The following is a 13,707-nucleotide window of genomic DNA, read 5'->3' on the forward strand; positions in this document are numbered from 1 at the left end:
TTTCTGTACAACGGAAACACTCCTACACCCCTGAGTTACTAAGGTGAGAAAACAAACAGTAACTTGCCCTAAAAGATGATTTTTATCTCTATTTACTGAGGATTGCGTGTATTCTTAGAAAGTCACAGGCCACGACTAAATGTATTTCTCTGTGTTAGACGTTAAGCCTCACATCTCTATTCTACGGTTGAGTTTCTGCACAGAATACAATAATGTCTAACTCCGGTCACTATAGCGATATTGCATGTCCCATCAGCTATTGTGTCTCTAAGTGTAATGTGTATTACGTATTACCTCACCTGATTAGGAGGCTCTGTGGATTCATCTCTTTTGGCCAGTGGCGGTTTTAGCCACTATGCAAACTCTGCCATTACATGGGGCCCCAGAGATCAGGGGGGAGGGGGGCCCTGGCAGCAGCACATATTCAACTGCACCCACATCACACTACTCCTGATTAGTGATGAGCAAAATCAGTTAGTCCCACTACAGACGAACCAGATTCGTTCAAAATATTTGGGGTCATTTATCAGACTGGTGTGAAGTAGAACTTGCTTTGATCCCCATAGCAACCAATCAGAGCCCACATTTCATTACTCACAGCTCCTTTGGAAAATGAAAGGTGGAATCTGATTGGTTGCTATCGGCAACTAAGCTAGTTCTACTTTACATCAGTCTGATCAATGACCCCAATTATCTTTACTGTGGCCGACGGACTGTCAGTAATGTGCTGTCAAAATGTAGATGAGGCCATAATAACGTCATAGTACGTCATATGCTAGGTCTTTAAAGATGGTGCCCGCTCCAGAGGGGTCCGCAGTCCACATTTTGCAGACAAGTATAGGACATGGTCTTTCCTTTTGTGGAATCGACATAAAGATGCGGAAAGCACACAGATGATCCGTGTGCTTTCCACATATGTACGCCTGTTCTAAAAAATGCAGACTATGAACCCATTGAAAACAATTGGTCCGCAATTGGACCGCATGTGTATTTTACGGATCTGCGATCTGATGATGGCAGATAGCTAGGACATGCCATTACTTTGTAATCAGTAGGGTCCAACAGTATCCCCTTACATTGCAAGTGGGATAACCCCTCAAAGTGATTTCTTATGATTGATGTGTGTACTGCTCCTCCGCCTGTGGGTCCATCTTCTGCTTCAATAATGGGGTTCAGTCACAACAGTGACAGAAACGAGGCTGACAAACTATCTGCACTGCGCTGACCATCAGGGGTCATTACGATGGGAAACATCTGCATGGAGTTTGTATGTTCTCCCCGTGTTTGCGTGGGTTTCCTCTGGGTTCTCTGGTTTCCCCCCAGTCCAATGACATACTGATAGGGACCTTAGAATATAGCGCTGAGGAATATAGTAGCGCTCAGGGGCATAGGTAAAGGCTCATGGGCCCTGGTGCTTGGGGGGCCCCCCTTCCCTCAGTGCTTTGTGGCAAGGGGCAGGGGAGCACATAGTCTTTGTGCTGTCTGAGGCAAAAATTGAAACAGCACCCCCCACCCCATGCCAAATTCTTGACCTAACCATATCCCTCCAGCCAAAGGTTTCACTTGACCAACATGGACTTTCTTTAATACTGGTGTCTTCTTAGGCACAAGGGTCTTTGGGCCCCCTGAGACTCCTGGGCCCGGTAGCGACTGCTACCTCTGCACCCCCTATAGCTACGCCCCTGGTAGCGCTATATAAGTGCATAAAATAATAGTAATAAATAAATCCAGAAAGTATTGTACCAAGAGAAACATCTGAATACAATATTAACCCCTCACAATTATTCCAGCTATTTCTTGTTATAAGAGAAACAAGAAAGTCAAACTATGGTTTTCTAATTCTTTCAGATTACAGATTCAATCTCTGAGAATACAAAGCTCCTATTAGCTATTGATAACAGAAGACTGGCTGCAGATGACTTCATGGAGAAGTGAGTATAAGAATTGTACAGTAAATCTGAAAGCAATCAGGGCTGCTTTTTACAAAAATTAAGACCCCGGGCAACAAGCAGATTTGCCCTTCCCGTGCCCCACAGTTTCTCATGTAATTTCAGTCCACATAACACTCCCATGCTGCCATTTACTGTACCAAGAAAGTACTGCCATGTACAACTCATATAATGTTGACATACAGTGGCCAAATAGTATGAAGCATCCAAATAATACTACCTTAAAGGGAACCTGTCATGTGGATATTTGATTATAATCTAACTAATTATATACAATCATTAACTACTAAAAAGTGCCTTAGATGTATTCACTTACTGGTGTGACAGATGGTTACCTCATAATATACACACAAAGATGCCGCATGCTAATGAGCTGATTTGAGTCCAGCGTGATGTCATTGAGTCCAGCGTATATTTAATTCAGAGCTATAGCCACTCCCCTGCCCACCTGCTGCTGGTTCATATGGAAAATAACTGTCATTCAGCAGCAGGTGGGCGGGGAGAGTCAGGAGCTCATGAATATTCATGACTCATCATTATGGGCTGCAGCTTTTCAATACAAGATGTTGGCAGATTGACTGGGTCAATAAAAGAAAGTGACCCAGCATTTTGCTAAGAGAATCAGTCACTTATTTATGTTGCCCTTAGTTAGGACACCATAAAACTGGTGACAGGTTCCCTTTAAGGAACCAACATAACATTGCCATAATGATCGCACATAACACTGCAATTCACAAATACACAAATTCACTACTAAAAATACTGGGTGATCCTAGATTGCTCCTGGGGTTCCTGTTCTTAGAGGGGTTGAGCCACTATCAAATATTAACAATGCTCCAGTTGTGAGATATTCTCTTTTCTTCATTAAAATTGATGCTCCTCTGGTGAATAATCTGTATTGTAATGTGCGCGTCCACCTACTGAAGTGGTCGCACATGCTCAGTCCCATCCTTTAAGTGCCACCAGTCATATCTACTGCTAGGAGCTGTGACAGTTACAGTGGGAGAGAGCTGCAGCCGAAAGAACAGACCCCCTGATAAAGGACCCCCCCCCCCCCCGAAACTGTCATAGGGAGAGAGCTGCTAGAGAATTTGCCACCCTCTCAAAAAGCCCTGCAGTCAATACATTGTTCGATGTCTCAGTGACACCCTACAATACCCCACCCTAGTTTTCAATGAGAATTACATAGTTACAAGAAAACTTTGCAACGTGTTTGATCAGAAATACTCCATAGATTCCCATACAGTCCAATTATCAGTCTGATCAGGGACAAGCCAACTAAGCCTGTGTGGCCATTTTGAATCATTTTGGGAAGCTAATAAGAACGACAACATGCCAGGACTACATTTTGGTCAACTCTATCAGGTTCAATTGCTATTTCCAAAAACAAATCATATATGATTTGCAAGTAATATGCTAATTTTACTAGGATATATATAATGTAAATATAATTTAATATAAATATAATTTATGTATATAGAGCCAACATATTCTACAGCCCTTTACAATATCTGTCATTATAACTTATGTTCCATAGTGTGCAGTTGGCATTGCTTCAATGTATTTCTATTTTTCATGTGACTTTGTCTCCATGGCTTATGAAAGGTAACATATGATATGAATTCACAGCAGAAACACTGGATCCACGATTCTTTTATTAATAATATCATAAGTAAATGAACCCCATACCAATCTAACTACAAAGTAAGCAGACTTGCCTTATTAAGGGAAATTCCCTGTAATCCGCATATGGTATGCCTTGAAGCAATGATAATCTGCACAGCTATGCATTATACCTTCACAATGGATTGCATTTCTATTAGGTGGAACATAGAATCTGCCTTACGTCAGTCTGTGGAACGGGATATGAACTCGCTGCGAAAGGCAAAGGAAGATCACAATGTTATTAATGACAGCCTGAGAGCAGATGTAGACAGCCTACAGAGTGAGCTTCTGACCTTAAAGAATGACCACAAACAGGTACTAGAGAAGTCTCTGATGTGTGCGAGCGGCAATCTCTTGTACAAGCGATTAAATATAGTGAACTTGCTATTCTAATTCCCATAGCGATACCAGTTAGGCCTCATGCACATGACCGCTGTGTGCATCCGTGGCCATTGTGCCGTTTTCCCTTTTTTTTCGCGGACCCATTGACTTTCAATGGGTCCGTGGAAAAATCGGAAAATGCACCATTTTGCAGCCGCATCCGTGATCCGTGTTTCCTGTCCATCCCAAAAATATGACCTGTCCTATTTTTTTGACGGACAACGGTTCACGGACCCATTCAAGTCAATGGGTCAGTGAAAAAACACGGATGCACACAAGATTGGCATCCGCGTCCGTGGTCCGTGGCCGTAGGCTACTTTTATACAGACGGATCCGCAGATCCGTCTGCATAAAAGCTTTTTCAGAGCTGAGTTTTCACTTCGTTACCATGGTGATAGGGCGCTTCAGGTTAGAATATACTAAAAGAACTGTGTACATGACTGCCCCCTGCTCCCTGGCAGGTGCTGCCAGGCAGCAGGGGGCAGACCCCCCCCTCCCCCCTATGTATTTAACACATTGGTGGCCAGTGCGGCTGGCCCCCCCTCCCTCCCCTGTAGTTAACTCATTGGTGGCCAGTGCGGCCGGCCCCCCCCTCCCTCCCCTGTAGTTAACTTATTGGTGGCCAGTGCGGCCGGCCCCCCTCCCTCCCCTGTAGTACTGTAGATTCATTGGTGGCCAGTGGGCCCCCCCCCTCCCAATTAAAATCTCCATCGCAGCTCGCAGGTAAGTGTAATGCTTCAACAAATTGCTAAGTAACCATGGCAACCGGGACTGCAGTAGCGTCCTGGTTGCCATGGTTACCAATTGGAGCCCCAGCGATTAAACTGGGACTCCGATCGGTAGTCTCCGCTGCTACCAATGATAGGAGGGGAGAATTTAATTAGGAGGGGGAGGGAGGGGGGGCCGCACTGACCACCAATGAATCTACAGTACTACAGGGGAGGGAGGGGGGGCCGGCCGCACTGGCCACCAATGAGTTAACTACAGGGGAGGGAGGGGGGGGCCGGCCGCACTGGCCACCAATGAGTTAACTACAGGGGAGGGAGGGGGGGGCTGGCCGCACTGGCCACCAATGTGTTAACTACGGGGGGGAGGGGGGTCTGCCCCCTGCTGCCTGGCACCATGGAAACGCCTCTGTGTTAGAATATACTGTCGGAACTGAGTTTCACGATCTAACTCAAATCCGATGGTATATTCTAACATAGAGGCGTTCCCATGGTGATGGGGACCCTTCAAGTTAAAATATACCATCGGATTGGAGAAAACTTCTATCCGATGGTATAAAAGGGACTCCTGACTTTACATTGAAAGTCAATGGGGGACGGACCCGTTTGCAATTGCACCATATTGTGTCAACGTCAAACGGATCCGTCCCCATTGACTTGCATTGTAATTCAGGACGGATCCGTTTGGCTCCGCACGGCCAGGCGGACACCAAAACGACTTTTTTTTCATGTCCGTGGATCCTCCAAAAATCAAGGAAGACCCACGGACGAAAAAACGGTCACGGATCACGAACCTACGGACCCCGTTTTTGCGGACCTTAAAAAAAAACGGTCGTGTGCATGAGGCCTTACATGTAGAATTCGAGTGAGGGAGTTGAAATGGATATGCTTTTCAAAGAAAAATGCTTTAACAAACAGGAAAAGATCATCTCACTGTAGGAGTTACAAAATAAATTACATAATGAATTACAACATAGATAACTTATAAAACCAAATATAATAATGGCCACTAGATGGCAGTAAAGTGCACTAAGTATAGTGGATAACATATATCACGGAATGCAATCAAAAGGCATCTGTCAGCAGATTTGTACCTTTGAAATTGCCCTGTTACATGTGCGTTTGGCAGCTGAAGGCACCGGCGTTGGTCCCATGTTCATACATGCCCACATTGCTGAGAAAAATGATGCTTTAATATACTGTATACAAAAAGCCTCTAGGAGCAACGGGGGGCATTGCCGTTAGGCCTAGAGGCTCTGCTTTCTCTGCAACAGCCGTGCCCTCTGCACTTTGATTGACAAGGCCAGGAATTATAAAGTATTCCCTGCCTGGCCCTGTCACTCAAATGAGGGCACACATGAACATGGGACAAACACAGATGCCTTCATCTGCCAAGTGCCATGCAACACGTCAGCCAGTTTCATAGGCACAAACCTGCTGAGAGTTGCCCTTTAAATCAGTTCTGGTTTGAAAAACCATTAGCTGGGACAACACAGGAACCATTAATAATTTACTAAAATGCATTCCACCGTCTGCTACCGTTGTGGTAGAAATGTTAAACGCATTCTTTGAATATTGGAGCAATGAACCCTGATGTGAATGAGAGACTGTGTATGTTTTGTTAATCTAAGGCTGCGTTCAGATCAGCGCTATGTATTTCTGCTCTTTGTTCTAGGAGCAGAAGAAGGAAAATTAAAAAAGAGCGGGATTCGGCACATAATTGACAGGAACCCGAGCCTAACAGATCCCATTGACTATAATGGGATTCGTTCAGTTTCCATTCGAGGGAACTATTTTCATCTGACGCAGATGTGAATGTAGCCTAAATTGGTGCAATATCTTTGCTAATTTATTAATATATAAATTTTTCTTATACAGAGCTTTAATTTCCCTGCCTTTTATAAATGTCTAGCTGCCTACTCATGCCACTGGGGGGAGCTTATGAGTTTGCTGCATACAATTTACACAATAAACTTCAAGGGGTTATTCCACGATAAATAATTATCGCCTACCCACAAGATGGGGGTCCCAAGCCCCCCATTCCACCTCACTGCATGACCACAGGGAGGAAAAGTTTAAATAGAGTAGTGATTGTGCATGCATTCTGCTCCATTCACTTACAGTATACGGGGCCAACTTATTTAGTCAGTCCCATAGTCATTGAATGAAGCAGTAGGCACATATATGACCACTGCATCATTTATACCCTTCCACCATGAGGTCATGCAGTGAAAATGAATGACTGATCCATTCCCTAAAAGGGTTGTCTCATCGCTAAGATATGCCCCCATTGTCTGATAGGTGCAGGTCCCGCTATATTGAGAACGGAGCAGGCCAAAGTGGTGGCTAAAGGACACTACCAAGCGTTCTTCCCCTTCCCTTCCAAACCTATTAAATGAAACATATGTGCCTGCTCCAGCCACTTGGTTCTGGTTCCTTGGGTCTTCAATCCTCGCATGTAAACTTCCGGCACAGGTGAGGTCACGTGGCCTGCTGTAGGCAATGATTGGTCGCAGTGGTGACTTGTCCACCAAACAATGCATGGCCAGTCATTGGCTGCAATGTGGCATGTGACCCTGTCCATGGAGGACGTTTACATGCAGGGACTGAAGTGCAGTGAAGACATTGGTGGACCCAGCGAACCGAAACCGAGCAATGAGGAGCAGGTGGGTATGTTTAACTTCACAAGTCTGGCAGGGAGGGTGGTTAATTGAAACCTTGGAATACCCATTTCAGCAAACCAGAGGTGTTGGGCTGTTCCCTATACTTGGTCCCCCCCCTTTACAAACCACAGACCAGAAATGCTGTGTCTACACGCTGTCACACAGTGCTGGCATGCCGTACATGCACTATTCACACACAGGACACAAGCAAGGCAGGCATTACTCAAGCTGGACACATGCGGCACACACATCATACAATGGACACATGACAGCCACTCACCACTCACATGCTGAGTACATGGAGAGCACATACCATACATGCACCAGTCTTCTGTTGTGTATGACCTGACGTACATTCTGTAATGCAGGATATTGCTGCTCTCAGAGAGAAACTAGATAGAGGAAAAGTGGAAGTTGCTGTTGATGCGGTTCAGGGGCCTGACCTGACGTCCATCTTGTCTGAAGTTCGTGCACAGTATGAGGACATAATGAAGAAAAATAAGGAGGAGGCAGATGCTCTGTTCCAGACTCAGGTATCATGTATATTCCTCCGTTTTGCAAAATGGTGTCAGCAGTGATATAACTAGAACTGCAGCAAATTTTTGAACAGGCATCCCCCACCCCATCCCCCTTGGTCTCAGACTGGACCAAAAAAAAAAATACTCACCTCTCTTCTCCTCCTGCAGACACCTCCGCTCTTCATGCAGCACTTCGTCTAGGCACGCCCTACGCTGTGACCTGACATCGTACAGCGCCAGGTCATAGTGCGCTCATATGCACACTACATCCCGTCCTGAAGCTGCCAGGACTTAGTGCAGCACAGGCGCCTGGAAAGGAAGACCAGGGAGCGGTGAGCATTACCAGTGCTAGGACTATGAGCACCATACTCACCGCTCCCTGGACCCTGAAAATAAATCCATTTATCTTCCTCCTGGGCTCCTTCCCGAGTTTGTGCCCCATAACAGCCACTTCTGCTCCCATGGTAGCTATGCCCCTGGGCATCAGAATGGGCGACACCAGTGCAGCTTGTGATTGGTTGGTTGCCATGGTCATGTGTCTAGTACAACACATCATTGCGCTTTTCTTTTGGGATGTAATTGCGTCATTTCCTTTCTAGTATGAAGCCGTAACCCTGCAACTTGACAAAGATGATGAAGACATCAGGAGAGCACAAGATGAAGTACGAGACAGACGGACCGTGTTACAGGGACTGCAGCTGGAACTAGAGACTGCAGGAAACCAGGTGATGATTACCAGTGGTTTAAATACTTGCACGCACATCATCGCTTACTGGTATACCAGTGTATCTAGAGGAGTCATAGTATAAACCTGCATGACTATACTGGGTAATTACTTGAAAGACAATTCCTTAACCATTTAATGATGTGAATTGCTTCCTTGAACATACGGAATGTAAAATTTTCCACTATCTCCATACTACTACTGGTAATGGTAATTTGCCGGTGGACTCCAGATTATACCATGGTTGCCAACAAGGACTGTCCGTCAGGGGTAGACTGGGAATTTAAAGTGGCCCTGAAAAAAACTTAAATTTGGGCCCAAGTTGTAGACGCGTCCAAATTGACAGAAGGCAGGGCAACATAAGCCACAGGTAGGCAGAGACAACATAGCCAGCAAGTGCAGCACAAAATACCGCCCCAGCAAAACCAAGTACCACAGAGCAGCACAAAATACTGCCCTATCACCATACTGAGGACGGTAATACAGTTGAATTCAATAGGGCACATGCGGCTACTGGCCAGGAGTACCATAAGTACCTGATGCTCCTAGTATTAATTAATTAGTACCCGGTCAGCATCTGTGAGGAGGGCTAAGGCGGCTCCCTGGGTATCGGCCCACCGAGAAGTTTCCCTGTAGGGTATATGGTCAGTCCTCATTTTTAGAGACAGTCTCAGCACATTCAGGTTGTCCCTAGACAAAATGGGTGGGGCGTGTTGTAGTACCACCAATAGGCAGGCATTCCTGGGTGAGTTTTGGGCATTCCTGGGGGCATTGCTTACATGCCCCAAACTTACCAAATGCAATATTGACAAATATGATTATACGCTTTAAATTTTCCTACATTCTGCTCAAATGTTTCCATGCTGATGTTGGGAAATTTGAGATATGAAATCCTTTATTAGATCACTCCCACTGTTAAAGGTAACAGTCCAAACTATTAAGGAGTAATTAGTTTAAGTGGCTGTCCTCCTTTCATTAAGCAATGGCCTACCCTCAGAATAGGCCATCACTAGCTGAATGGTCCGACATCCTGCACCCTGCCGATCAGCCATTCAGCTATAGCTCCAGCACCAGAAGAAGACAGCTATCTAGTGAGATGGTCACTGCAGCACTGCTTACACTGAACCACCATTTTTGAAGAGTTGTCCAACAATTATGTCCAATGGGGGGATATGTACCAAGACAGTACACAACTGCGATACCTCTTGGCGCAAACACGACTCCAGTAGATATTATTCTGAATTTTTTTTAATTGTTAAAAAGTGTGGAGTGACAACGCGTTTGGCCGCACTGCCTGCAGCTACTTGGATCTTACAGCTTGGACCATCCATATGTGAGAAGCTACGCTATCTGCATTTGCACGGACCCAAAAGACTTGCAAAAGGAGTACATCCACTCCGAAACGCGTTGTCACTCCACACTTTTTAACAAATAAAAAAAATTCGTAATAATATCTACTGGAGTCGTGTTAGCGCCAAGAGGTATCACAGTTGTGTACTGTCTTGGTACATATCCCCCCATTGAACCTCACATCACTCCTCTGGAGAATTTGGCCTCTCCACCTACGAGGACTGAGAGATACCGGCAGCACCGACCCACCGATCTCACGACTGTGGTGCCTTTGATGCACAACACAAAGGTGAGCACATTTATTGGCACCCTTCGTGTTTGTTTCACCTCTTTATTTCATACTATCCTATGAGCGCCTTTCCCCCTTTTTTGCCACATATAACAATTATGTCCAATGAATGATATAACGAGTAAATTGTATTGCAGGTAAATGCACTAAAGCGAGACCTTGATGAAACAGAGCTGCGATACAAGAAAGAGCTGGACAGAATGCAGGGTAATGTAATGGCAGTGGAGCAGGAGTTATCTGAGATACTAAAGACCATACAAAACAACAAACTGGAATATGAGGCACTGTGGAAGATTAAGGAGACTCTGGAAGCTGAAATCGCCGAGTACAGACGTCTACTGGAAGGAGAACCAGAGTAAGTGGTGGTGGTGATATATTGAGACTTTTTATCTGCTGAGTGAAGCCAGTGATTAATTACGACACCTTGAGAATGTCACAAGTCTATGTAATATGTAGCTCCCTGTCTGTAAATATCGGCCCTACATTCCTTAGCTGTCCTTGGTGTGTGGAATGTTCTTCATAAATTCTTTCTTGCATTGTGGGTATCTTTCACAGCTCGGACACTATTGTGTCTACTTATAATTAATAGCCGGATTTTCACTTCTACACTAAATGCTTATGCAATGAGATATAATGTTCTGCTTCAGACCCATGGTTAGGTCCTCCTACTGCTGCTGGCATATGACCAAAAACTGCAAGAAAAACTTCCATTAGTGGTCTCTACCTGTTGAGACCCTCAGTAATCAGCTGTAAACTGTAGGTAAACCTGACGGCCAGGTTTGGACTGGCCTACAGGGGTACAGGTGAATCCTCCAGTAGGCCCCTGAGCAAGATGGACCTCTAGTCCCCTACCCCCTGCATAAGTGGCATGATACAGTAGACTGACTACACTACATACTGGTAGATAGGCAGCATAGGGTACCTAAACCAGTCTATGTTCTTATTAAAACTGGGTACATGTATGTAACAAGGTACCCAGTTTATTATTATAGATGTATCACATGGCTGAGAAGACTTCTAGGTATAGAAGAAGGCCAGGCAGTATTATCTTTACCTAGGGACTTGGTCACTGCTGGGTCCCCCATAATTAATCATCGTGTAGAGTCCTGCTGCTGCCATAGGAGCAGATAATACTTGCATATAGCTGTACAGTGGCCCCCAAAAGGAGTGTTACTGGGGGGGGGCCCTAGGCACCCCAGTCTGAGACTGCTGGAAGCAAGTGCTCAATTAAATTATAGAACCAGTTGAAACAAATGGTTGACTGTGTTATGCATGCATGTGCTGGTCCATGACAGCAATTCAGTTTTACCTATAATTTTTTTACCAATTAAAACCAGATAGTACTTTTTTTATCAGTTTTTATTTTCTGATTGTAGATTTTTAAATTTCTACTGTCTATCATTATGGGGGCAGCCATCTTGCCTGAGCTGCTCTTAACAGCATTTAAAGATATGTTTTACAGGAGCGACATGGGCAATCGACAGAATAGCCGGGAGGGGACTTATTGACTTGCATAGGAGTGTTTTCTAGATATGCTCTGTGGCCTGTGCAGAGGTCATTGAGCAGGTAGAGGAAGTACCTGTATTTATCACCTATTATGAATGGTGGATTCTGTGTTGTCTATATATAGGTGATCTTTTTAATTGTAATCCTGTCTGTGGTGATAATGAAATGACTGCTGAGAAGTGATCTGCACAGAACAGGAAGTGTCAGCGTGTTATTAGTATTGATGAGCAGCAAAGGCAATATTTGAATTCGCTATATTTTGCAAATATTTGGTAGAATATTCGTCATATATTCCCGAATTCTCGAATTCGCAAATATATGATGAATATTCTACCAAATATTTGCAAAATATAGCGAAAATCGGCAATGTAATATGCGCGTAATGCACGTGCAATACAGGCGTGGGTCACTATAGCTACATTTTTCAATCTGCTAGAAGCTTCCTGAGACTGGAGAGAATGGTTGGCACAGCAGAACATTACAACAGCTTTATATGCAGATAGAGTTCTCCAATATATTCGCGATTGCGAAATCGACACTAATGATGCAAATATTTTGGAGCAATACGTTCAACTTCACATTTTAACAGGTCTGACTACTTATTAGTGATTGGTGCACTAAGTATTGTTGTGAACTTGTGACATCACAGCACTATGTATGTATGTATTGTGGGGATTCGCTCTGGCAGGCAGGGTAAGCAGACGCAGTACAGAGGCAAAAACCAGTTTGTAAAGCAAAACTTTAGTGTTTATTCACACATAAGGCAAAAACAAAATGACACTTTGCAGTCTTGGTGTTAGTTCACACAATGGAAAGTCCACAGAATAAAAAATCACCTTGCTGGCAGTTCTGCTTCCAGTAGTCCACAGCAGGCTTTAGGGGGCCTGTTTCCCCAGCGTGCGGCTCTCAGCCCTCCAGCACAGCACAAAGCCTCAGATCCCAAAAACAGAGACTCAGCTGCTGAGTCCAGCTGCCTATTAAAGAACAGCCAGGTGCTGCCAAAACCCAGACCGGCACTTAAACTCCGTTCCCGTATTTGACCTCACCAGCCCAGTCTCACCTGTTGGGAGGAAAATACCTGCCTTCCCAGACAAAACCCTTTGCTGTGTCACATACCCCCCCCCCCCCCTTTGTTCAACCCTGAGGGGGTGAACACACGCCAGACAGTGTACTTGGGACAGGGCATCCGCGTTTCCCTGTAACTGGCCTGCCCTGTTTTTCAGTGAAAACGTAAAGTTTTGTAAGGACAGAAACCCATCGGGTTACCTGGGCATTTCTGTCCTTGGAGGAAACCTATATATAGCCCAAACAAAATTTAGGGCTCACCCCTAATCACAATATATATAACCGACCATAAGGAGTGAGATAAGTATAATACAAATAAATCGAGTGATACTAGAGTAGTCCAAAAATCACATAATTTATTTGAAAATCACAAAAAGGACACATGATCAGCACTGGTCACAATAAAACAATAGACACAGGTTACAATACACATTAAAAAACCAAGAGGACCGATGGTGAACTGTTGATACATATATATAGGTATAAAGTGCAAGTGCATAAATATTACCAGTTGGTCATCAATTAAAGGATATATAATATCCAAAAGCTATGGCTCATAACTACCAAAAGAATACCCACATGCATTATACATCAGAATTTGTAACAAAGTTAGTGTGATAATACACACCACATTTGTCAAAGCTGAAGCAGTGGAGATAATTGGAGTTAAACTCAGCACATAATAAAGGAAATACTGACCACTTGGTTTAAATGTACCGTACAGCAGCACCACCGGTCCACTCCCCAACGCACGTTTCGCGTACAGCTTTTTCAAGGGGTACTGGTTGGTCAGATGGAACTGCTGTCTTAAATAGGTCAAGTGGATACATCTCATTGGTTCTTGGACTCACATTCAATTAAACTCCACAGGC

At 44.5% G+C, this 13,707-nt stretch overlaps 1 protein-coding gene across 1 annotated transcript in view; it reads left to right on the top strand.

Annotated features, from left to right (window-relative positions):
- LOC122919319 (keratin, type I cytoskeletal 18-like) overlaps positions 1-13,707 on the top strand; it is a 45,265-nt gene that overhangs the window by 20,741 nt on the left and 10,817 nt on the right. The window contains exons 3-7 of the mRNA XM_044268274.1: positions 1,849-1,931; positions 3,773-3,929; positions 7,752-7,916; positions 8,501-8,626; positions 10,402-10,619. Of these exons, the coding sequence (XP_044124209.1) occupies positions 1,849-1,931; positions 3,773-3,929; positions 7,752-7,916; positions 8,501-8,626; positions 10,402-10,619 (749 nt within the window). The remainder of the gene's footprint in view (positions 1-1,848; positions 1,932-3,772; positions 3,930-7,751; positions 7,917-8,500; positions 8,627-10,401; positions 10,620-13,707) is intronic.

The sequence above is a fragment of the Bufo gargarizans genome, chromosome 9 (genome assembly GCF_014858855.1).
Source record: "Bufo gargarizans isolate SCDJY-AF-19 chromosome 9, ASM1485885v1, whole genome shotgun sequence".
In the NCBI taxonomy this organism is placed as follows: Eukaryota; Metazoa; Chordata; class Amphibia; order Anura; family Bufonidae; genus Bufo; species Bufo gargarizans.